Source organism: Rissa tridactyla, chromosome 1 (assembly GCF_028500815.1).
Source record: "Rissa tridactyla isolate bRisTri1 chromosome 1, bRisTri1.patW.cur.20221130, whole genome shotgun sequence".
Classification (NCBI taxonomy): Eukaryota; Metazoa; Chordata; class Aves; order Charadriiformes; family Laridae; genus Rissa; species Rissa tridactyla.
In genome coordinates this window covers 101,817,482-101,841,709 of record NC_071466.1, presented here as the reverse complement: position 1 = coordinate 101,841,709, position 24,228 = coordinate 101,817,482, and the positions used below count along the sequence as shown (strand labels likewise).

General features: G+C 37.1%; 1 protein-coding gene across 1 annotated transcript in view; it reads left to right on the top strand.

Annotated features, from left to right (window-relative positions):
* DYRK1A (dual specificity tyrosine phosphorylation regulated kinase 1A) overlaps window positions 1-24,068 on the top strand; it is a 92,229-nt gene extending 68,161 nt beyond the window's left edge. Inside the window, exons 4-12 of the mRNA XM_054188978.1 lie at window positions 5,407-5,499; window positions 6,348-6,536; window positions 7,283-7,430; window positions 10,216-10,502; window positions 12,878-13,024; window positions 13,401-13,541; window positions 13,813-14,119; window positions 14,481-14,605; window positions 16,467-24,068. Coding sequence (XP_054044953.1) covers window positions 5,407-5,499; window positions 6,348-6,536; window positions 7,283-7,430; window positions 10,216-10,502; window positions 12,878-13,024; window positions 13,401-13,541; window positions 13,813-14,119; window positions 14,481-14,605; window positions 16,467-17,090 — 2,061 coding nt within the window. The 3' untranslated portion in view covers window positions 17,091-24,068. The remainder of the gene's footprint in view (window positions 1-5,406; window positions 5,500-6,347; window positions 6,537-7,282; window positions 7,431-10,215; window positions 10,503-12,877; window positions 13,025-13,400; window positions 13,542-13,812; window positions 14,120-14,480; window positions 14,606-16,466) is intronic.
* The last annotated feature ends 160 nt before the right edge of the window (window positions 24,069-24,228 follow it).

The following is a 24,228-nucleotide window of genomic DNA, read 5'->3' as shown; positions in this document are numbered from 1 at the left end:
TGTAAGGGTTTACTTGAAGTCTGTGATTGTGATTCACCAAGTGCTGGGCCTGCTGGCAGGATGGGGTCCTGCTCTTGCTTTTGTGGTCTTACCTCTCTGACAAGTGCCAGAGCCAGCTTCAGGAAAGCTTTAAGAGCGTGTGACCTAGAGTGAATAGAAAAGATAAGATCTGCAAGACCTCTTTCCTTTGGCAGCAACAAGCAGTAATATTTCTTTGTCCTTTTTCAACTGGTTGCATCTTGAGAGTTCAACATAGCCTGATGTGAATAGAAGATAAGAGCTTGAAAGTTTTCACAACTTCAGACAAGCATTTCTTTTGTGCTGTGCTAATGTTTATCTTCATCATGGATACTCAGATTGCCTGAAACTTTTTTCAATTAAGTACAAAAAATTAGAAAATTCCTTTACCCGACAAGGAAGTTGAGGTGAGATTCCTGGGCAGATTTTGATAACAAATTCCAACAGTTTAGCTTTCATGAAGCACCTGGAATTCAAAGGTTGGGCTGACTGCTAAACATCTTTCTCTATATATGTGTCTAAGATCGGTTATCACCTGCGAAATTTTAGGTTTTACTGACCGGATGTTGGCCAGAGATTTTATTGATTCCAACTAGATCATTGGAAAGTTAATGTGTTCTAGCAGGCAGTAGCAAATCCTTAGTTCAGTTACTCCGGCTACCTAATCAGCAGCATCATTATTAGTGATCATCAGACTTCACCAGACTCTTGTGCTCAATGTGAGCATGCAGTTCATTTCAGTAAAAGCATTTCTCTCACTTTCCGTTTATCTTGGGACATTTTTTAGAAAAATACGTTTATGCTCTGGCAACAAGAACTTCAGAGTGGGGTTTTTCGTTCCCTTTCTGGGGCAGATGACCCTTGTTTCCTTGCTGGTTTTATGGATTTATTTAACTTTAAACTTACCTGTTTCTTACTAATACTTTTATTCAAGAACCTTATTTATTTGGGGAAGGAATCCAGAATAGGAGGGAAATACAGAACACAAGTAAATGATTAAAGTAATTGGACTGGAATTCTGTCCCTACCTGCATATAGTTCTGGCTCTGAGTACAGTCAGTTTGAAGAATAGTGTGGGATTTCTCTTGTTCTCTGGCACATACGCTTTTTCCTCTTTGATCATTTTTCTAAAAATCTGAAGTTTGCTCTATATTATGGAGAAGTGTTACTGTGGTTTGTGGTTATAGCAATTAAACATCTGTTTTGTTGACCCTCTGGAGGCACCATCTATTATGTGGCAGCCCACCATGATATGGGATTAGCATTGACTTCCTATTCTATATTATTGTGATACAAGAAGGGTTTGGAGTAGCAAGAGACGCAGGAGATGAGGCTGGTCCATTCAGTTCTTTGATATGGGACCCTATTAAATAGGTATTGCAATTTAAATTCTTGCTAAAAGTTACGCTTATATTATAAAAATCTTCATCATATATTCTGTTTGTAAAATGGAACATATACTATACACAAGCAGAATTTTTTTTCTTTCTTTCTTTTTTTAATGAATGTGGATGGTGGTGTATCTTTCTTTTTAAAACAAATCTGCATTAAAACATTCCATTAACAGAATATATATATATGTGCTCAGAATTTCCCATAATCAAAATAAAACACATTTAGTAAGGAACAGTGCCATCTGTTTTTTAGATAACAAAGCATATGTCCAGAGAGAGAAAGAAATGTTATCTGTTCCTTCATTCATTAAAGCTCAAAGACTATGCTAGTTAAAGTAACATAACTGAGTTAAAAAGTCATAGTTTCTTTTAAATGTGGTTTGTCTCAAATGTGTTGACTACATGCAAGTAGAGCTCTTGGTTGCCTTTATGCATGTCTCTCTGTTCTTTGTTTAGGCTAGTTACAGGTTGCTTTTCAGCACTATGTCACGTGTGTTTGGGTAATAGTAAAGTAAATAAAATTTCAATTCCTTACTTGCAACGTGATTTTCATTATGGTAGCATCCCAGGTAGCTGTACTGTTTCCATTGAGGCATAAATGTGGACCAGCCAGAATGTGATGGGTATTTACTGACGTATATAATTGTAATGGAAGTAATTTCTTGTGTCTCAGTCTTGAAAAACAAACGTATCTTCTGATTTGTGTTCTTTCTTTGGGAAGATCTGAGGTTGCAGTGTTGCTGTCTGGCCACCAGATAGAGACTGAAGCTTGTGCAATAGGATTTTTCTTTTTCTTTCTTTCTTTTTTTTTTTTTTTTTTTTTTTTTTTTTGTGGTTGAGCATTCTTTGAAGCCAAGAGGGAAATCAGTATTACCCTAATGATAAAGAATTTGAGAGTGTTACGGTATAAAATGGATAATGAGCACTTTGTTCCATAGTCTTCTGTCATCAAGAAGAAGGCAGTAATAGTCTTCAAAAGTATCTTGGAAAAAGAAGTGAATGTTACAAATTCTGCAATATAACAGGGGGAGGAAGAAAAGGTCAATTCTTTCTCCTCTCCCACCCAAAACTTTATGAACCCAGGAGAGCAAAATAGTACCTGTTAAAAAGTTCATACAGGTTAAAGTGTGTCCTCAGGAATCTGTGACGGTCTAAATTCACAATTAAAAGCACAATTTTCAAATAAGGTACTGACTGCAAGCAACATAGGGCTAGCCTGCAGAATTTCAATTATTTATGATTAGGGAATAGCAACAAATTATATATATATTTTTTTTTTTTTTTCGCCAGGATGCTTATTTCAGAGTTGAAATTAAAGGATTTTTTTTTAAGCAAGCAAATTTGACTTAGAAAATAAACATGAATACTTGTCCTACAAATTCCCGTGCCAAATTAGAGCAACTTTATGTCTGAATGGTTGACCTGAACTATGGACTTCTTCCACACTGAGACTCTTTCCTCAAAATTCGTAACCTGCGTAACAGAGACCCTGTGCTGGGCATGTCAGCCTAGGACAGAGACTGGTCCCTGCCAGTATTCCTGTGCCGCAGCATGGTTAATTTTACCAGTAAAATCTACTGGTGTTCCAATAAACTCTTTAAGTCAGATTAAGAAATGTAAAGGAAATACTTGCATTTGAAAAGCCTGTAACAGTGACAGCTGGGATTGGGACTAGATGCGGTTTAGTTGTTTAACAGTACCGTGGGAGAGAACCAGAAGAGATCATATTTAGGTGTGATTTGTTTAATGGTTCACATTTGTGTAACAGATGAAAGGAAGAAACAAAAATGTTTTGTGAATGTCAAGTAGTTTGTTTAGGAAACTTTAAAACAGACTTTCCTGATGGTTACAAAATGGTTGTGCTTGTAATAAAAAGAATGAAGGAATTAATTTGGTAAAACTACTTAAGGGAAATTGGTAGTAGTGGGCGTATCCAAAAGTGGAATGGAACAAACACCTAAGGCGTGACTTGGGTTAAAATTCCCCGGGAGAAGTTTAACTGTATTGTATTGTCTCTGAGAAGCATTCCCTAATCAAAAAGACCACAAGTCAGCAGTCTTGCAGGGGTGTAAAAACGTTAGGTGGGCATATTTGGAGTGGTGTGCATCAAAGCTTTGAATTGCCCTTTCTCGGGAGCCTTCAGCTCCAGTGAATGTTGTACCTGTTGGGAGTCCCAGCCTCACGCAGATGCAGTAACCTCACTGTAAGTCTCTTGCCTTTTCCCTCATTCTTCAGCTCTCTCCCTTGTTCATGCTTTGTTTGTTCTCTCGCTCTTGCTCGCACTCTCTTTTTCCCTCCCCTGTGCGGTCTGCGCACCCACCAAGAAGAGAGCCTGAGCTTAGCTTTCTAGTATGGTTGTTTGGGTACCTGAGTTCAGGTCCAATTTCAGAAGTACAAACAGTCTTTATCGCTTCCATTTGTGAGAACTTTTTGGGGTCACTTCGTGATTTTTGACACTGAGCAAAAAAAAATGAGCTCTTTGCACAGCCACCCTTATGAGTATTGAGTAATACTATGAAAGATAGAAGAGTTATGCTTTTCCAGTTCCTTTACTAGTTTAGCAATACTGATATAAAAATCAGTTTCATTATTTTTGTTTATGGCTTATGCTCTTTCCTCAGCTCTGCAGGAGGCTGCATATCGGTTTAGCTGTTAATAAGAGGCAGCAGATGAAATTAAGCACTTGGAAGCGAAGAGAGTTATGAGCGCGAGCATATTTGATGGCATGAGATGAGATAATGAGAGATGAGAGTTGTAAGGCTGTGTGTGGTGGTGCTTGATCATCTAACCCTCTTAATAATGAGTAAGGAAGCAGAAGAAGCTTTAGCATATAGGAAACAAGCTTTTCTCCAATGCAATCGCTTAAACTTGCCCCGTGTGTTTCTGTCATTGGGAAGAGAGGGAATGGAGAGAGGGGAGCAGTCACACTAACCTCACCACTCTCTCTCCTAGCTCCCCAGCTGACGCTCTCACCGGGTGAGACAGAGAAGTTGCCAGAGCTTGTCTGGTGGGACAGCTGTGCTGTTAAGCGTCTGCTGAGCCGGTAGTCAGCAATAGCCAAATGAAGTAGTTTGTGACTTAGTTTTTTCTGCTTTCACCGGGGATACTACTCACCTCCAGCTTGCCACTTGGAACTTTATCTTTTCAGGAGCTTTATCTTCTGAGATTTCAAATGAATCTTAAAGAGGAATAGAAGTTGGTTGGTAGATCCAGAATTTACATGGTGCATGGGTGTATAGAAAAAAAAGAGGCATGCAAATAAGTCCTGTTTCTTCAGGAAACCAATTAAAAAAAATGGCCTGCTGTTGAAGATGGTTTTGTTCTAAATGTAGTCAGTTGTGGGAAAAACAAATGAGGATCATAACTACCTTTTCAGGGACATTGTTTTAAAACTTTCAAAGTAGGTATGGTGTTCATGTGCCTGCTTTATATTTCTTTAGATTTTCTTTAGGATTTAGATTTAGGCCTGAATATTGCAAGGCATGGCAGACCTGAGAGGTTTTTTTTTATTTGGAATTTAATACAGTTTAAATGTGGCAAACTGCCTCAGTTCTCCAGTAGTTACTACTGTTAACTTCCATTTGTGGTTTTAAGGCAGCTATACATTAAATATGGTTACAGTTTATGTATCAGTCAGGAGGTAGAGGAGTAATGTCAGCAAGAATCTCTGTTGTCAAAGGAGCTGTATTTTTAAATAAGGGAAAAACTGTTTATTGGAATTAAGCCTGTTAGGCATAACGGGAGGAGAGGTAGAAATCTTGGGATTTACTTCTCTGTTTTTTGACAAATTAAATACATTAAAAAGTAACTTAACTATATTCTTATTTTCTTTTGTTTCCTATATTTGTTTTCCTTTTTTTAACATTGGCTTAAAGAAAAAAACATTGCAATGAAATAGCTCATTTCTGTGAGGAATGTCATGATTTGGTGTAGTAACTATATCGTTAAAGTTCTAGCTTTTTTTTTTCTAAGTTATGATATGGTCATATTACAGAGGCGGATGCCCCAAACTTTCCGTGATCCAGCCACTGCTCCATTGAGGAAACTCTCCGTAGATTTGATCAAAACATACAAGCATATTAATGAGGTAATGGTTCCAGCTATCTTTGTAATATGTATCCATGTTTACAGTACATTATTAAGTATTTTTTCTCTGAATTATCTTGTGAAGAGATAAGAAAAAAACAAGCTCTCTGTCTGTTGTTCACCTCTCATTTGGGATCATGGATGTCATGGTCCTGCCTTCTGTCCAGGATGTAGGAAATCTTTTATCCCGGAAGTTATTTTTCTGTTGTTCTATAAACAAATGTTGAGCTTTGCTCTTGCATGATAAGAAGTGAGTGGCACAAATGCTCTTTTAGCTCATGCTATAAACCTTTATGAAAGTGTCTAAAGGCTTTTAAGGAAAATTGTGTTTTCTCTAAATTATTTCATTAAATATTATTGGCAAATGTAAAATATAAAAATTAGGTCGTTAATATAGAAAAGCATCAGTTAGTTTCTAACTCTTTGGCAGTTTTAGGGATTGTGAAGGGATTTCTGCAGTGATTACTGACTTCCTTGGAATTCTTCTTTTCCAGTCTTGTAGAAAGGCAACTGATAACTTGTTTCCAGGCTACTTATCATTTTTAATTTTGCTGTGTGCATAGTGTACTGTGATGTATCTTTTCTTTTTGCATCTATGAACTCTGGGGATCAGTGTTATTAGTGCATTTATTTAGCTCTACTTTCTGAGTTTTTAAATTACTCATCAAGACTTTGCTTTGGTATAATGATATGACTTCAAATAGAGTGATAGCAGGAGAGGATTGTTTGTTTTTCCAGTAGTAGAAGTTGCATTTTAAAATCTCAGGATTAGATATGAAGATTATAATAGCTGATTCTATTCTTTATTGAACTGATGCTGTACAAAGTGCTCTTGCTTTTCACATTTAGGTTTACTATGCAAAAAAAAAACGGCGGCATCAGCAGGGCCAAGGAGATGATTCGAGTCACAAAAAAGAGAGAAAAGTTTACAATGATGGCTATGATGATGACAACTATGACTACATCGTAAAAAATGGGGAGAAGTGGATGGATCGTTATGAAATTGACTCTTTAATAGGCAAAGGATCCTTTGGACAGGTAATGTGAATGAGCTGAGCAACCTGTAATTCATGTGAATCGTAATATGCATTTCATTTGAAGTGGTATTCCTGTTTCATTTTAAAATTAAAGTAATTTTCTTAATCCTGTTATACTGAGTGCCTGCTCAAGGCACTCGTATTTTGTGCTGTTTCTTGTTGATACAGATAACATTTGAATATGCTTCAGTATGTAGATCTGGTAAAGCATTTTGTAATGAGCAAATCCTCAGCTTTTTGCTACCCGTTCACATTTTTAGCTGTTTGGCTTGGGTTTTTAAATTAAAACAACAGTCTAGTGTTTAGGATTATCTATTACAAGTGTTACTTAGTAACATTTGTTTTGACTTTTCATAGCTACAGCCAAGGGTTGAGAAAATGGCTGGAAGGAGGATGGAGCTTTTCTTTTGTTGCTTTTGTTGTTTTTTCTTGGATTCTGCCAGTCATTTTACAGCATTGTTTTTGGTGATTTGATAATTGCATTCGATATAACACTTGCCTTAGTGAAGCCTCAGTGAAGCCTCAGTTCTGTTCTGCGTCATCACTGCAATAAATGTCACGTGATCAATTGTGACTTTATTGTAGTATCAAGTAAGAGAAGAAACTTAAGAAATGTAACTGGAAAGAACAAAAATTCTAAAAATATTTTCTCTGAATTCAGAAAGTGAAGAAAGATTAGAAAGTGAGTTTTGGTGTATTTTGAAAACTCGGTAGGTTTTACTGATGTGTTTGACTTTCCTCTTTCAGGTTGTAAAGGCTTACGATCGAGTGGAGCAGGAGTGGGTTGCTATCAAAATAATAAAAAACAAGAAGGCTTTCTTAAACCAAGCCCAGATTGAAGTGCGACTGCTTGAGCTTATGAACAAACATGACACTGAGATGAAGTACTATATAGGTATTTGAATAGTTATTCTTAATTTTTATTTAATCAAATTATGAATATTTTAGATCTCGCTATATAGCATAAGATGCTTCTGGTACTAAAGAAATGAAAAGAATAATACAACTTTTAAAATTATTAATATTATGTAGTGCAAATTTTCCAGTTTCCTTTGCATCAGGACCAGATCCAGAAGAAGAATATAAAACATTATTTGGGATAACAGACTTGTTACTTTTGTAGCGTTGAGATCTTTTGTAGAATTTTCTTTTTCCAGTTAATGATACAGACACCTGAAGAAATTGCTAAGGACCAGCTTTTCCACAGAAGCTGTGATCTGTTGTAGTTTGCATCTCTTTCACTACTTTGAATATATCTTAAATGATCTCAGACCTGTCATGGATAAGAGCATGCATATTTAATGTAAGGTATTTTTGACTTAAATTTATTAATAACATCTTTACATAAAACAAAACCTGAACTCGACAGCACGCTGTATCAAAAAGATGTTTCAGCAACATTAGATGCATGACCAGTTTCAGATTAATATGCAGCAAATAAACACACTATAGGCATCATCAAATAAGCTCTTGGAATTTTAAATTTTTAGAGTCTGTTTGTAATATCAGGTAAAATGAAATGGACCAAAACATCATATAATCTCCCTCTGGGAGTTAAGGCAGGATGGCTTTATATAGAGAGCAGTGCTGAAAAAAAAAAAAAAGGAAAAAAAAGTTCTGATAATTTTGAACAGTGCCTTTGCTTAGGCAGGTGATTTTATGCTTGTTTCCAAATCTGTTTGAGTAGCTTTGAATAGTTCCCCTTTTATTTAACACAGTATTTAATGAACCTGTCAGCATCAGTAAAGATCAAAAAACCCAAATAGATAAAGTTTTGAATGAATACCTTGTATTGCATGCTGTACAAAAACTGGCCGTGAAAAACTGAGATCTCTAGGCATTTCACTGTAAAATATTTGTAAATATAGGAACAGTTGCTTATGAACATACTTCTGCAACAAGACTTAATTGAAGCATTCAGCATATTACTGTAAAAAATAAGTCTGTTATATGTGTGGACAGTCCAACCTCTCATAGGCTTTCAGATAGATGATGCTGAGAATAGATGAATAAGGCTGAAAGCATTGCAAGTATTACAACATACTGTGTGATGTAAAATGTAGACTTCAGGGAGAACATGGTTAAATGCAACGTAGCCTGATTTTTAAGGACATAGAGTTTATAACTGCTTACGCTTCTGTCAGATGTCCTCTAGTACCTTTAAACCTTCCAAGTGGTCGTCTTCAGATCTAACACAAGTATAGGAAAGCATTTAGGTCTTCAAGTTTTGTGAAAATTGGTGGCAGACTGGAGGAGAAATGTTCAAATATCATGACTTCACTGAAGGAAAGATGTGGCAAGTTCAGCTCTTATCCAGACTATTTGAGCTATGTGGTGGCTGCAAGTGGTACTAGTTGGACGGTAGCATGCTGGTAGTTACAGATCAGTTGGAGTAAGTGGTGCCTCTTTCCAAGTTGGCAGGTCCAGCAAGCTTAGGTGGTGTGGGTAGGGATTGGAATCGAGTGTAGTAAGACCACAAGAGCATGAAAAGGTGCTGATACTTTCATGGTGGGAGGATAGTGGAAATACGGCAAAGAGGAGAAAATATGAAAGGTCTAGACAATGATGTATTGCAAGAACCGGCATCAGGGTGGAAGCAAATGGTATCGTACAGGTAAGTTGTAAGGTACACATGAAGAACTGGCTTATGATAATGGAGAAAAAAAAAAATCCATAGGACGCCAAGTAATGACCTTAATTGAAAGCCTGAATTGCCTTGTGCTAATATTGGTTCAAGATATTATGACAAAAAGGGAACTGTATTGTTGAAGTGGAGTGTGTTTTTTATCTGAGGGCTGAAGTATTTCTCCTATTTCAGTTTTCTTTTACTTGTGGTAACCAACCTGAATGATTGTCAGACTGGTAAATCCTGTTTGCCTCTAAAAAGATTAATGTGATGAATTTTTCAACTGTTTCATGGAAAAAAATTATTTGATTTGGACTGGATTGGTTGCTTTCATAAATTGAGATTATGCCTGACTGAAATGAATATAATGCCTTTGGGATATTGATCAGTTTTATTAATTGAAGTAATCCATTGAAATCACAGTTTATAAATTGCAGTAATGTCTTAGTATATTTTAAATTAATCTGACAGTCAGATATTTTCTCTGTAAGTGTAAGGGAAATCCCTAATAAATAATTCAGTCTGAAGTGTGATACCTGCTTTATGATTGAGATTGCCACTGTATGTGCACTTTTTTCCAATCTGCTTGGACTTGAATACAATTTTAGCTTTAGGAGAAATGAACTGTCCCCTGAAAAAGATCAAGTGTTGTGACAAAGGTTACATTACACACAGTTTACGTTTCTTGTCTTTTTTGATGATATTTTTATTTATCCACAAGTATGTTTGACTTTGCTAAGAGGAGAGTGATAGCTTATTTTGAAAAAATATCTTTTTATCTTCCAAATAATTTTTTGTCTATTACAGCTTTAGTGAGGTACACCTGAGCATGCCTCTGGTGTGCAAAATGTTCCCCATACCCTAGGCATAGCAGCAGTATTCTGTAAATAACCACAGATCTAAGGGGGGGGGGGGGGGGGGAAGTAACACTATTGTCTTACTCACAGGTCAGCTTCCTACGTGTTTATTAAAATATTTAAGCATTGTGTTGTAATTAGTACTTAATACTTACCACACGAGATATGTGTTAATTATTTTCTTCCCCTTTTTAAAGTGCATTTGAAGCGCCACTTCATGTTCCGAAACCATCTCTGCTTAGTCTTTGAAATGTTGTCCTACAATCTGTATGATCTGTTGCGGAACACCAACTTCAGAGGTGTCTCATTGAACCTGACACGAAAATTTGCACAGCAAATGTGCACTGCACTGCTTTTTCTGGCGACTCCTGAACTTAGTATCATTCACTGTGACCTAAAACCTGAGAATATCCTGCTCTGTAACCCCAAACGAAGCGCTATCAAGATTGTTGATTTTGGCAGTTCGTGTCAACTTGGACAGAGGGTGAGTATTAGTAAAAATTCTATTTATGCTACTGTTGGATACATAAGAAAAAATTAATATTTTAAGTGATAATACTTAGATAGCTAATTTAAACTTTATTAATGATGAGTTAAATGAAATAGTGACTAATTTTACATAGGGTGTTAGAGATCAACAGTCCGTAGGAGCTTTAAATATGGATTCTAGTGCCATAGTAGATAAACTTTCACCATAGTGATAAACTTTCCATCTTTCTTTTCTCCTTGGTTATGTTAATGCATCAGCACTTGATTGTAGAAGTCTGCAGTGCTATTAAAATACTCTTTTTTAAAATTTTCTTTTCCATATGTATTACTCCTTCCACTTCATGTCCTCTATTTAGTGTGCCTTGGAGATCAGATATTTGAGAGCTGAGACATTGCAGGAGCACTGCACTGCACTATAACTGGTTATACTGGTTATAACTAACCCATTTTTACAAACACTTTAGCAACTGTCAAAAGACTAAATTGAGTTTAGTGGTGGTATTACCATGAGTAAGGATGCATATGTGCAAAGCATTTCCGGGGCGAAGGGCTGAATTGCTTTCTGTCAACAGTTCTCAGATTAGGATAGGTCCGTAATTTGCAATTGTGTCTTGTTGTTCATGTACTTTGAAGATGAGTGCATTTTTTATTTGAGCTGTTAGAATCTGTTGAGTATAGTCAGTCCAGCATAGACAATTATCTCTGTATTTGCTTTAAGAAGTGTTAAAATATATACAATAACCATTAACATTTTAAGACAATACATAATTCTGCTTGGATTCAAAAGCCTGTTTTCTTTAGGAAGAGCTTTGAGTCATATTCCTCAAGCATCTGATTTGTACTGACAATTTGCTTACTGAAAAGTTTATCAGGATGTCCTGTTCAGCTTGCACCTTATAGTCCCGGTACAAATAGATTCTTTCCTGGTTGAAAGAATTATATCTGTGTGAGCAAATGACCACTTCTATTCAGGGTACCTTTGCTTTAGCAGCTTGCACTGAAAACAAATGGTTAGCTAGAGAGGTAAAGAAGGCTTCTATAGACAGAAGTTAGACTTCTGTCTTTTTTCTTTGAAAAAAGGATTTTGAGCCTTCCCTTGTCCATTTTGTATCTTTGGCAGTTTTAGCTATAAATTTGTGAATGATGTCTTTTTGCTTTGAGAAAGCTTTGTGTTAGAAAAACCAAACAAAGCAACCAAAAAACCTCCCCAAAATATGCAACATCTGCAAAAGAGATGAACTACAACTCGTAATACTGCAGATGGGATCATTATATGAGAAGAATTAAGAAACTTCATGGACTAACTTTAACAGAAGTCCCCCATTTCTCTTTTGAGGAGTTGGGACTGGCCAATAGCACCTTGTCGCTTTTCCCCATAATAGGTTTTGGTCAGAATATTGAATATTCTATTGAAGGCAGTGGTGAGACATATATTTAGATTAATAAAAGGACTTTTTGCTATAAACTAGAAACTTTTCAGCCTGGGGTGAAGGAAGACACCAGGAGGTGAAATGGGATCTAGATTGTTTAGGTCAATAATAAGATAATTTTGAGACGTTGAGAAGCACAAATACAAAAACCTAGTGTAATTATGCATTAAAGTTAACGTAAAAAGCAGTAAGGAAATAGCAGTATCTTTGGTGAAAGTGCTGGATAAAATTGCATGTTACTTGGAATATAAAGTATGGTTCTGTTTGGGGTATTTTTTTGTTTGGTTGTTTTTTGCTAAGTGTTTTGGAGTTGGTTTGGGGTTTTTTTGTTAAGGTTTTTGGGGTTGGTTTGTTTGTTTTTTTAATATGCCTACATTTAAGCCAGTCTCCAAGTTTAGAATTAAGATAGAATTATCTGTCTTGTGAAATAAGCAGGATAGTTGGGGGTGGAGGGAGGTTGCTATTTCCCATGTGTTATTTTCTAGTTCCTGGAATCACCCGATAATTTCATCTCGTTTCATCACATCATAATTGTGGCTTTTGATCTTTTACTGTCAGTTTTGTCTGAAGCATTATGTGATTCTGATGTGGCTTGTGGAATAGTTTTTCTAAGGGTGATAACAGACTAAAATTTTCTGTATGATTACCTGTAATTGCATGAGATTACACTCATCAACCCTAAAGTGTAAAATACTGTTATCATGAGTGAATCTGCACTTTTTTGTTGTTTGTTTGCGAGACAGTGTGAATCCTGGTATTTTCTTAAGAATTAACATTTCCCTATCTTTATTAATGTAATGCATAGATACTTTTTAGTATCACTGATACCTTGACTTTCCCTACACCAAAAATGTACTTCATGGTAGTTCTGTTTTGTAGTACAGAATCATAATGGTGCTTTTTGGGTGCTGTGTATTACCTTTAGATGTTTTTATTTCAGATATACCAATATATCCAGAGTCGTTTTTATCGATCACCAGAGGTGCTACTGGGAATGCCTTATGATCTTGCAATTGATATGTGGTCCCTTGGGTGTATTTTAGTTGAGATGCACACTGGAGAGCCTCTTTTTAGTGGGGCAAATGAGGTATGCAGCTATATTACAATAGTAATTTGATTATTTTATTTGTTTTGTTCGTTCTCATCATGAATTTCGTCTGTTTAGTTGTAATGCATAAATTAGGGAAGTACAGTAATTCCAAAATGAATAAATATCAATGACAGCAATGTCTTTTGTCAGAACTGTAAATTGCCTGTTAATAATTTTCTGTTTCTGGGTTCCCCCTTTTATTCCTTACTCACTAATTTTTTTTGTACATATTGGATTTTTCTTATAATCTCATAATTACTTTGGAATTTATCTGGGTAGTTAACATTTGCTTCCCATGTGAGTAGAATCTCAGTCTGTTACACTGCTTAGCTGTCTGTCAGGTTCTTCACAAATACTCTTTTGTTTGGAACAGGTGGATCAAATGAATAAAATAGTGGAAGTTTTGGGGATACCACCTACCCACATCCTTGACCAAGCACCAAAAGCAAGAAAGTTCTTTGAGAAGTTGCCAGAGGGCACTTGGAACTTAAAGAAGACCAAAGATGGAAAAAGGGTAGGTTACATAACTTGGATGATAATATGGACTGTTTCTTGAAAAAAAAGGCAAGATGTTACTTTGTTTTACATCATGCCTTACTGAAAATGTAGCTTTATTGTTATTATTGTCCCATGTTGTCAGACAAGTTGATTAAATAACGCTTTCTGTAGTATTGAATAGTTTCTTACTTTTATTTGTCTTACTTCCTTTTATGGCATGTTTGAACTATGCACATCCAAGGCTTAATATATAACTTGATTTCAAGCAATTTCTAACTTCCCAACAGGAATACAAACCGCCTGGAACTCGTAAACTTCACAATATACTAGGAGTTGAAACAGGAGGACCAGGTGGACGTCGTGCTGGGGAATCGGGTCATACTGTAGCTGACTACTTGAAGTTCAAAGACCTCATCTTAAGGATGCTTGATTATGACCCTAAGACACGAATTCAACCTTATTACGCCCTACAGCATAGTTTCTTTAAGAAAACAGCAGACGAAGGTACAAACACAAGTAACAGTGTGTCTACGAGTCCTGCCATGGAGCAGTCACAGTCTTCAGGAACCACCTCTAGTACATCTTCAAGCTCAGGTAAGTTTTTCTCATTAATAGATAACAAAATTGTATTTCCTAATCACATCAAAGTAGTCTTTCCCAGATAAATGTTCTCTGGGTTTTTTGTTTGTTTGTCGTTTTTTTGTTTGTTGTTTTTATTTGTTTTTGTTAAAAAACAAATATGTCAGTCATGCTCATCAGAAAAATTATTTTAATCAGCTGGAACAGGTAGCAGCTCCAAAAAACCGTAAAAAGTAGATGAGCAAAAATGTGAGTGTTTATCATGGGTCTTGTATTTTTACCTTGAAGCAGTTTAAATGTCTTCATGCTGTCATTGTTTTACAGCTTGCTTTAAATTTTGTGTCTCTAAGTTATTGTGCATGTTATGATTTTATAGGTGGATCTTCTGGAACAAGCAACAGTGGAAGGGCACGGTCAGACCCTACACACCAGCATCGACATAGTGGTGGACACTTCACTGCTGCTGTTCAAGCAATGGACTGTGAAACACACAGCCCACAGGTATGCTTAAGCAGAGCTTTTGTCTGTTTGATTTATATGAATTTTCTGAGAGTATTAAATCCCTAAAACTAATTAACACTTTCATTTCAAGATTGAAGTGGTTTAGACATGGAACTAGCCATCAGATTTGGTTTGTTTTTCACCCCCAGTTCTTTTATAGTCCTTTGTATGTTAGGTAAGTCACTTAGGCAAAAGTACTGCAGGTATCTGTAAAAATTTCCATAGATTCTGTAGGGGTGAAGCTTTTACATCAGCAACAATAAGTCAAGTGGAGCTGTCAGTGCTTCACTTTACACAGGGCATAAGAGTACACAGAAGTATGCATCTTCCAACCTAGTGAAAAACTAGCTTATACTTCTGTGGTCTCCCACTGGAGTTCTTCCATTTTATGGTGTTCGAGTACTTCATCAACATTATCGTTGGTGATATTTATTCAATACTGCTTCTTGGAAAGAAGCAACAACTCATTTATTATCTAGAAATAATACAATAATATTTTTATTTTAGTGCAGAACAGATAAAAATATAAATTCTCCCAAGTAGACAATTTAATTTATGCAACAAATTGGTGTGTGTGGCTAGATCTTAGAATCATAGAATCATTTAGGTTGGAAAAGACCCTTGGGATCATTGAGTCCAACCATCAACCCCACTCTACAAAGTTCTCCCTTACACCATATCCCCTAACACCACATCTAAACAACTCTTAAACACATCCAGGGATGGTGACTCCACCACCTCCCTGGGCAGCCTATTCCAGTGTCTAACCACGCTTTCCGTGAAGAATTTTTTCCTAATGTCCAGTCTAAACCTACCCTGCTGCAGCTTGAACCCATTCCCTCTTGTTCTGTCGCTAATTACCTGTGAGAAGAGACCAGCACCAACCTCTCTACAATGTCCTTTCAAGTAGTTGTAGAGAGTGATGAGGTCTCCCCTCAGCCTCCTCTTCCTCAAACTAAACAGTCCCAGCTCCTTCAATCGCTCCTCATAAGATTTATTCTGCAGGCCCTTCACCAGCTTCGTTGCCCTCCTCTGCACTCGCTCCAGCACCTCGATATCTCTCTCATATTGAGGTGCCCAGAACTGGACACAATACTCAAGGTGTGGCCTCACCAGTGCTGAGTACAGGGGGACAATCACCTCCCTCCTTCTGCTGGTCACACTATTTCTAATACAAGCCAGGATGCCATTGGGTTTCTTGGCCACCTGGGCACACTGCTGGCTCATGTTCAGCCGCTTGTCAATTAGAACCCCCAGGTCCTTTTCTGCCAGGCAGCTCTCCAGCCACGCTTCCCCAAGCCTGTAGCGCTGCATGGGGTTGTTGTGGCCCAAGTGCAGGACCCGGCACTTGGCCTTCTTGAAGCTCGTCTTGCTATTTGAGTAATCTTTAAACAGCTGAGTTCTTCCAGAGGTGTGTGTAGTACTTCTCTGATGCTGTTGACACCGTTCAAGATATGAACTACAACTTACTAATTTAGCTTAGTATGCTTATTGTATCCAGAGGCCTGAGTCAGGGATCAGGGCCTTATTGTTATAGGTGTGTACAAATATTATGTTGTTCATTGCTACTATTATGTAAAGCTGCTTGTATAACTTTGACAGTAAGGTCACATATTGGACTTACTTGAATTATGTGAAAAAAACATGCAGAATGTGAGTGCATTTTTCCTAAGGTGTATTTAGAAAAGTGTATTAGAAATGCTTTTTAACTACATGCACACATTTCTAGAATAATTTTGCAGCTGCAAGGTTTGGTTAACATTTTTAAAAGTTGGCATAAACATTAATAACTTAATGTCTCTCATATATTGCAAATAGATTTGAGTAAGCATTTTAATTTTTATTTTTCATATTAACATAGGTTCGACAACAGTTTCCTCCTCCAATTGGTTGGACAGCCACTGAAGCTCCTACACAGGTCACTGTTGAAAACCATCCAGTTCAAGAAACCACCTTTCATGTAACCCCTCAACAACAGAATGCATTACATCATCATCACGGAAATAGCTCTCACCACCACCACCACCATCATCACCACCACCACCATCATGGACAGCAAGCCTTGGGTAGCCGGACCAGGCCGAGAGTCTACAATTCTCCAACAAACAGCTCCTCCACCCAGGATTCTATGGAGGTGGGCCACAGTCACCACTCCATGACATCCCTGTCTTCCTCAACTACTTCTTCCTCTACATCTTCCTCCTCTACTGGTAACCAAGGCAATCAGGCCTATCAGAACCGCCCAGTGGCTGCTAATACCTTGGACTTTGGACAAAATGGAGCTATGGACATGAATTTAACAGTCTACTCTAATCCGCGCCAAGAAACTGGCATAGCTGGACATCCAACATACCAGTTTTCTGCTAATACAGGTCCTGCTCATTACATGACTGAAGGACACCTTGCAATGAGGCAAGGAATTGATAGAGAAGAGTCTCCCATGACAGGAGTTTGTGTTCAGCAAAGTCCTGTGGCTAGCTCGTGACTAAACTGAAACTAAGTTTGTTTCTTGTGTGTTTTTATAGAAGTGGTGTTTTTCCAAAAACAAAGTGCAAAGCTGCTTGAATCAGAAGGAGATAAACTCACTGAACCGCTACTGGAGGGCAAAGCTGACTATTTTTTTAAACTTGAAAAGATTGCAAAGGGACAATGAAGTTTTTTTTGTTGGTTTTTGGGGCTTTTTTTTTTTGGTTTTTTTTTTTTTTTTTTTTTTTTAAGAGCCATGTCCGGACCCACCTTAATGGATAGCTTAGTGGTGTTCATCTTTTGCTTCCCCCATTTTAACTTGCCACAACCTAGTCATAGTTTGGTTTTTGGGGGAGGGGCTTTATTTGGTCTCATTCAACAGGGGTTATTGTTCAAATGTTAGTTGTAGTTGCAAACTAGTTTCTTTCTAAAGGCATTGCACATGATTTATAAAAAGGCCCTTTGAAGTTTTTGGGTGGGAGGGGAGTGAGTAATATATATATTTTTTTTTTTTTTAGTTCCCCAAACAAACATGGGCACAGAAATGCAGTACTGTAAGAAAGAGGGACCTTCAGATTACACAAATATATATTCTTCAGCTGTAAAAAGGGACGGTTGTAATGGAGTTTGTAAGGCACATTAAGCATGCTAAGTGGCGGTGATCAGAACTCTCCTTTTCTGAATCTACTGAGGATCAAAGCAGCAATTGTAATTGGGATTCTGTGGGTCTCATATTTTGGAGACCACAGTCAGTTAGTATTGAAATATGACTGGTTTCATAACTGAGGTGCACTGAGAAGCAATCAACGGGTCGGTCCTGGCCAGTCCTGGGGAGGTCTAAGTGGTGGTCTTTGGGATAACCTTTGGCCTTATGGATTTGGACTCTTAAGTTAGAAGAGCCTGCCATTTCAGATGCAATCACTTTTGGACATGCTTTTGCAGACAGTCCTTAATGCTGAAAACACAGAGAATGGGTAATTCAAGAGGCCTTTCTTTTAAAATAGACTTTTGTGACCCACTTATTGTAAGGTATTGCAAGGTCACTTTGCGTGTGTCATAAAGTTGACTTCCTTATTGGTTGAAGGTCACAGGAGTAGTGGTTTGCGTTTGATGGAAATAGCTACAACTGTGTCCCTTCCTGCTTTTTACTTTTTTCTTTTGCTTTTTCTCGGCACGTGGTTTCTCCACCATTACTTCTGCACAAAGACGTCTTCTGTTCATCCTGAACATTTTTAAAAATGCAGAATTTTATGTGACTGCTTTTTTGCCTCACAATTATGCTGTGAATTTTACAAAAATTTATTTTCTTTTTTGATAATTTATTGTACCAAAGCTGTTTTTATAGCACATAGATGTCTGTAACCAATAATGTAGCAGTTCTGCACTTTGACACAAGGTGTAACTAGACCATTTTTAAATGTCAGTTGAAAATTATGGCTGTACTATTGCTTAAACAAAACTGGAACTGTTGTTGAATTCATAGCCAATACATTTACAGCAATCTGTGTACTGAACATAATAGATTGACATCTACTTCAAGACTATAACATCTGTTACATTATAAATGTGTTCAGGCTTCTGAAGGTAAAAGGGACACTAGATCCAGAAGCTATGAAACCAGCAGTTGATTCTTGTATTCCTTATTAACATAATTGTAAACTTGAAGGCAAGACCTTGATTGCATGAACAGGTCCAAAATAATAGTCTGAGTAAAGCAAAACACTCACATGAGACCTGAGGTTAGCAGGCTGTATTTAACAGGTGCCTAATTTTTGGGTAATGCTGCCTTAATATAACACAGTCAGCTTGGCAGTTGCAAAATTTATGGGCCCATTAAGAGATTTATTTATATGAAAAGTAAAAAGCTCCATGAAAACCATTTGAAAGAGTAAGGGTAATTCATTGATTGCCCATCCCAGATTAACATTGTTTGCCCATATTACAGAAGCAGTGATCTACCTCTGCCAGTAAGCCCTTTTAAAAGTTAATTTAGCAGAAAATTCAGAGTTCATACTGGTCAATTCCATGTGGCTATCTCATTTTTCACACTAAAAGGTGGAATTTTTTATACTTACAGTGGCAACGCAGCAGCTGACTACCATGGAAATCGGAATGAATACTTGGGATTACCATTTTTTTGTAAATCATGATTTTTTTGAATCAAGCAATCCATACTTCTTTTGTATTGACACGTCAATCCCTGTGGATGAAAGTGGGTTTTTTTTCCTTCTTTTTTGTTTTTAATTTTTAAACTCAGTACTTCAGAGAAGTTTACAGGATTTGGAAGACTGTCACCTTAGAAACAGGATGCTGAGTTTAGCAATATAAAAAGGAATCCAGTACTTACTGCTGTCTAGGAATATAAGGGTAATATGAAATCTGGGTAATTTTTGTGTGCGCGGGTTGCCACACCTTAGCAAGCGCCAAAAAATAAAGCAGTTAAAAGAAAAATATCTACATAAAGAAGAAATCATAAAATCCAGTGCTTCTGCATACTGTGTTATGTTACAGTCCAGTTTTGTGTGCTTTACTACACAGTTTGGTTACAGGACTTCTGTGCATTGTAAACATAAACAGCATGGAAAAGGTTAAATACCTGTGTTCAGATTGTAAGATCTAGTCCGGACTTGCTGTGTATATTGTAACGTTAAATGAAAAGACAAGCCCTTTGTATTATAGTCATGCAGTCTTATGTATGATAAACAGTTGAATAATTTGTCCTCAGACTCTTTACTGTGCTTTTTAAAAAAAGAGTAATTTAAGAAAAAATGTAAACATAGTAAATCTTCCTATGCAATTAACCTACTCCAAGCCATGGTATGGTAGGTATAATTATACTATAATATGTAAATATCAGATACATTGAAACAGACTTAAAAATATGAAAGTAAAAGTTGGAGGCGTAACAGATAATTTTGAGTTTTTAATTGAAACAGCAAGGTATCATTGATGTATGAACACAGCTCTGCTTGATTCTGATGGACTGTACTTGTAGTTTGAGTTCTTTATATTATCATCTGTTAGTTTGAATGTTCTTATATGCACTGCAGCTTTCTACCTATTACCGACTAGCTGATTTTAAGGCCAGAAGTGACCGTGGTAATGAAATAATCTGGCTGGCATGCCATTATCCCTAGAATTCAGTCTAGTTATTTCTGCATCATGAAGTCCATGTCTTTTTGGTGCAGTAGAACATACTTTTGAAAAAGATAGCTGATTTTCATATAGATTCTTCAAGTGTGAGGGTTTTTCTGTGTCTCTTGAGTGATTCAGCTAGATTATTTTCCATACTCTTAGTCCTCCTTCAGTTTTAGGACGGTTTAGTTACAGCTGCTGGCCATCAGATAGCTAGCTGCCTATTAGAATAATGAATAACTACTCTAGTTTTAAACTATTTCACTTTATTCACATAAAAATATGTTAACTTTAATAACCTATATAGATGGAGTTCTTTAAATCTCTAACTGTAAAGCTTTTCGGCTCTTCTGAAACTTCAGATATTTGAAATCCATTCTAAAGCGTGGACATAAGAACTGCATACAGCATCTGGTAGTATTTTCAGTATTGCTGTGTGCGTGTAGTATGTGCAGGTACATTCTTGAACCTTTCAGTTTATATCTTCGCTTGTTTGTTTATACCTCCAAGGATTGCATTTTTAAATCTTTCAGTCTCAGTTATTTGCATTAAAAGATTGTAAATTTAGATGATTATCCATCATGATTCCTAAATCCTTTTCAGAACTGCTGCTCTTCCAGGATGTAGTCTTCCATCCTGTAAGTATAATGATGTCTGAACGGGACTGGTTTACAGAAGGGTTGGATTCAGCTATAGATGTGACTTGTCTTCATTGTTTATCACTTTACCATCGTTATTTTCATTAAACCATCAATGTGCTTATATTTTATTCTTGATAACTGAAACATCTTAAATACCTTTGAAGATAATTCCTTTTGAAACCCATCAGAAACATCCTTTTTTAATCAGGAAGTAATCGAAAATTCTGACCTTCTGACACAGAGCGGTGAATATGTTGTGTTTATTTATAGAACAAATGTATTTCAATAAGATCGTTATATGGACCTTCTAAATAGTATGGAAGTATCTTTCCAGTCCAAATTACACAAGCGACTGACTACAAAGTAGAGTTCTTGCTGAGTGTTGGTCTCATGAGGATAGTTTGTGTGTGATCCAACATGACTTTGGCAAGCGATCTATTTTACTTAGAAGGATGGACATTAGAATTGCACACTATCTTCCATCTGTCACGCAAAGAAGGTCACCTTGCCAAATTGTAGTCAGTCTCATGTTGGGAAGTTTGCAATTGGTATTTATTTCTCCACCTCACAATGATAGTTGAACTATTTTTTCCTTATTGATTAAGATGCCTTGTTTTTATTTCAACAGTTCTCCATACCAGCCCTATCAAATATATATGATCTGCCTAGACCTGAGAGGATTTGCAGTTTCTGTTGTTTATTATGTTCTATGCTAGATGTCGCAGAGCATCACAGAGTTCAGTCACAAGATGGTCACTGCGACTGTCCCTGAGGCCGTGCGTGACACAAGAATGTGATACGCTTCATAAGCCAGACATAGGTGGTAGTTAAAAGTTTTAAAGTTGAGGCTCCCCTTCTGAATGGCAGAGAGAAATTTTAATTCACTTTAAGCAGTGTTCATAGATTCTAGGGGGAAAGTGAGGATTGAAGATCTAGAAAAGAGAATAAGGGTTGGAATTGAAAGGATGTTCTGTGTGGGAGGGAGTCTGACCACTGTGAGAAACACTGTAGGGAGGGGAGAGAAATACCCTCAGCTGGAGTGGAATTGTGCAGACCTTAGCTGAAGGTGGGACCAAGAAATGTTTTATGTGGTCTTGGTCCTAGGAAAGCATGTGATGGAAGCTAAATGAAGAACTTCATGCCCATGCTGAATGAGGCTTAACAGATCTATTTTGAGTGGAAAATACGTTTTTCACAGAAGGTTGGATTCCAGTAATTAACGTGAGAGCTGTCTAGAATGTAGCTCTGTGTTTTGTTTCAAGGTGGATTTGAATCTAGGCTATTTATCAAGACTTGGGTCAAATTTGGAAGTTTGCAAAAGAGCAGAAATGAAGAGTTGGGATGGTTTTATTGCAATTTAGAAAGGCTAAATTGAAGGAGGAGGATTTGATTTCAGACAGCAGACCAAACAAGGCTATGCTGGAGAGATCAGACTGGGAGAAGCAGCAGTAATGGATAGGGTGGATTGGCTGCACGTAGGCAACTGAAGGGATTTTAATTTATTTACTAATTAGGGCTGACATGTATAGGTTAAAATGGGCTGAAAGCAGAGCCTAGTGAGACCTTAAAAGAGGCAAACCACAAGCAGATGTTATAAATGGATTTTTAGAACTGTAGGAATAAAAAACCCCAAACCCCAAGTAGTGTATGATTTTGAGTGAGTGATGCTAAAACTTGTACGTGTGTTTAGTGGGATGAGAATGGAAGTGAGACTGACCAAAGACATCCTTAAAAAAAATAATCAATTGTTGCCATGGAGTATAAAGGGCACAGGATCTATATAGCCTAAAAGATGTTTTTTTGTGGATCCACTTTAGGTCCTCATTCCTAAGGCAGGACCTCCTCTGTTTCACAGAAAGCACGTTTTCCACAGTGAGCAACAGTGAAAAGTGTCCCAGCTAAATAATGATAAACAGCGTCATAATGAAAAGCTGCAAACCTCAAACAGAAAACTAGTATGTAAGGAAAACAGGCACAGTATTTTCAGTCTAAATAAGAAAAAGCATCATCTATTGTTTTGAAAATTAAGGCTAATAACATCGTTATTGGTAAGACAGAACTACCATTATTGTAAAAATGCCATAAATCCTTTCAGGAGGAAAGTACGGACCAGATTTGGCTTTCTAAACCAAATTCTAATAGTCCTAAAGCGCAGATGCATCCTGGGCTGGGGCAAGTTGGTCTGAATTTCAGTAGAGCCAGTGCTGAGAAACCGGCACGTAGATCATGCTTTTTGGGACAACAGAATGTAATGTGGCTTTAGGTAAACAAGGCAATGCAATTAAACTTCTTGTGTAGTACACTGGAATTTTCTTCTATTTCTCTTTCCTGTACATCTTCGCAAGAGGCATTTCTCATCTCTGGTAAGTCGTGCAGTCCAGCTCTTATTCTCCAAGTACTCCATAGAAACAGCTTCAACAGGAATTTCTGCTTCCCACTGCTGCAAACACCAGCATCCTGGAATACAGTTGTCACGATATCTTGGCACATGTTTTGGTTACAAGGGCATTATATTCTCTAGAACACTGCATCTTACATGTCAAATTTAGTTTAAAGCGGTTCAGTTAACAGAGAAAATACAAAAATGTTTTGGTGGTTTGCTTCCATCATTGTTTTGCATGCAAACGGACAAATCTCATGGAATTGCGACCGTCAGGCAGTCTCGCAGCATCTCCTAGAAACATGTTGGTCTCCACTGTGAGTGCTTTTATAATATATGCAATGTTCTCATGAATAGATTAGCCATTTGGATTCTTTGTTGTTGCAGCCTCCTGGTAGAGGCTATCATGAAAACTTTCTGGGAAGACATTGTTTTGCCAGTGGCACAAGAGATGAGCGGTTTTATTCTTTCTAGAAAAACCAATTTTGAGTCTAAAGGATTGCTTTATTTTTTTTGTTATCGTGTATGCATTGCTGTTTACAATTTGTACGATACCAACATTTTAATTCAAAGCATTTATTTGTTAAAGGGTGTTGAAAGTTGGTATGTTTGACTGTAGGACACACTTGTTGTCTTAACATGTTTGCATTGCATTTTTCCATTTATTTTTTTCTGCGTAATGTCAGCCTGTTCTCACTGCTTAAAGCAATAGGATGGCAGTAGCTTTTAATTTTGAAGACATGGCTTGGTAGCCGCCTTCTGTGTTTTTCAAAAAGAACTCTGGCTTCCTTACTGCTGTGCTGACTTTCTGCAGTGTGTATATAAAGAAATTTGACTTAAATTTCAAGGGAGTCCTTGGACTGGTCCCTTAAAAAATAACTACAAGTGAGGAAAGGGCTAAAAACATTGCTTCTCTAGTCCAGTTTTGTGTGATCATCACAAAGATGAGTCCTGCTGAGTGCTAGTTTATGAATCTCTTGCAAAATCCCATGGATTTTAAG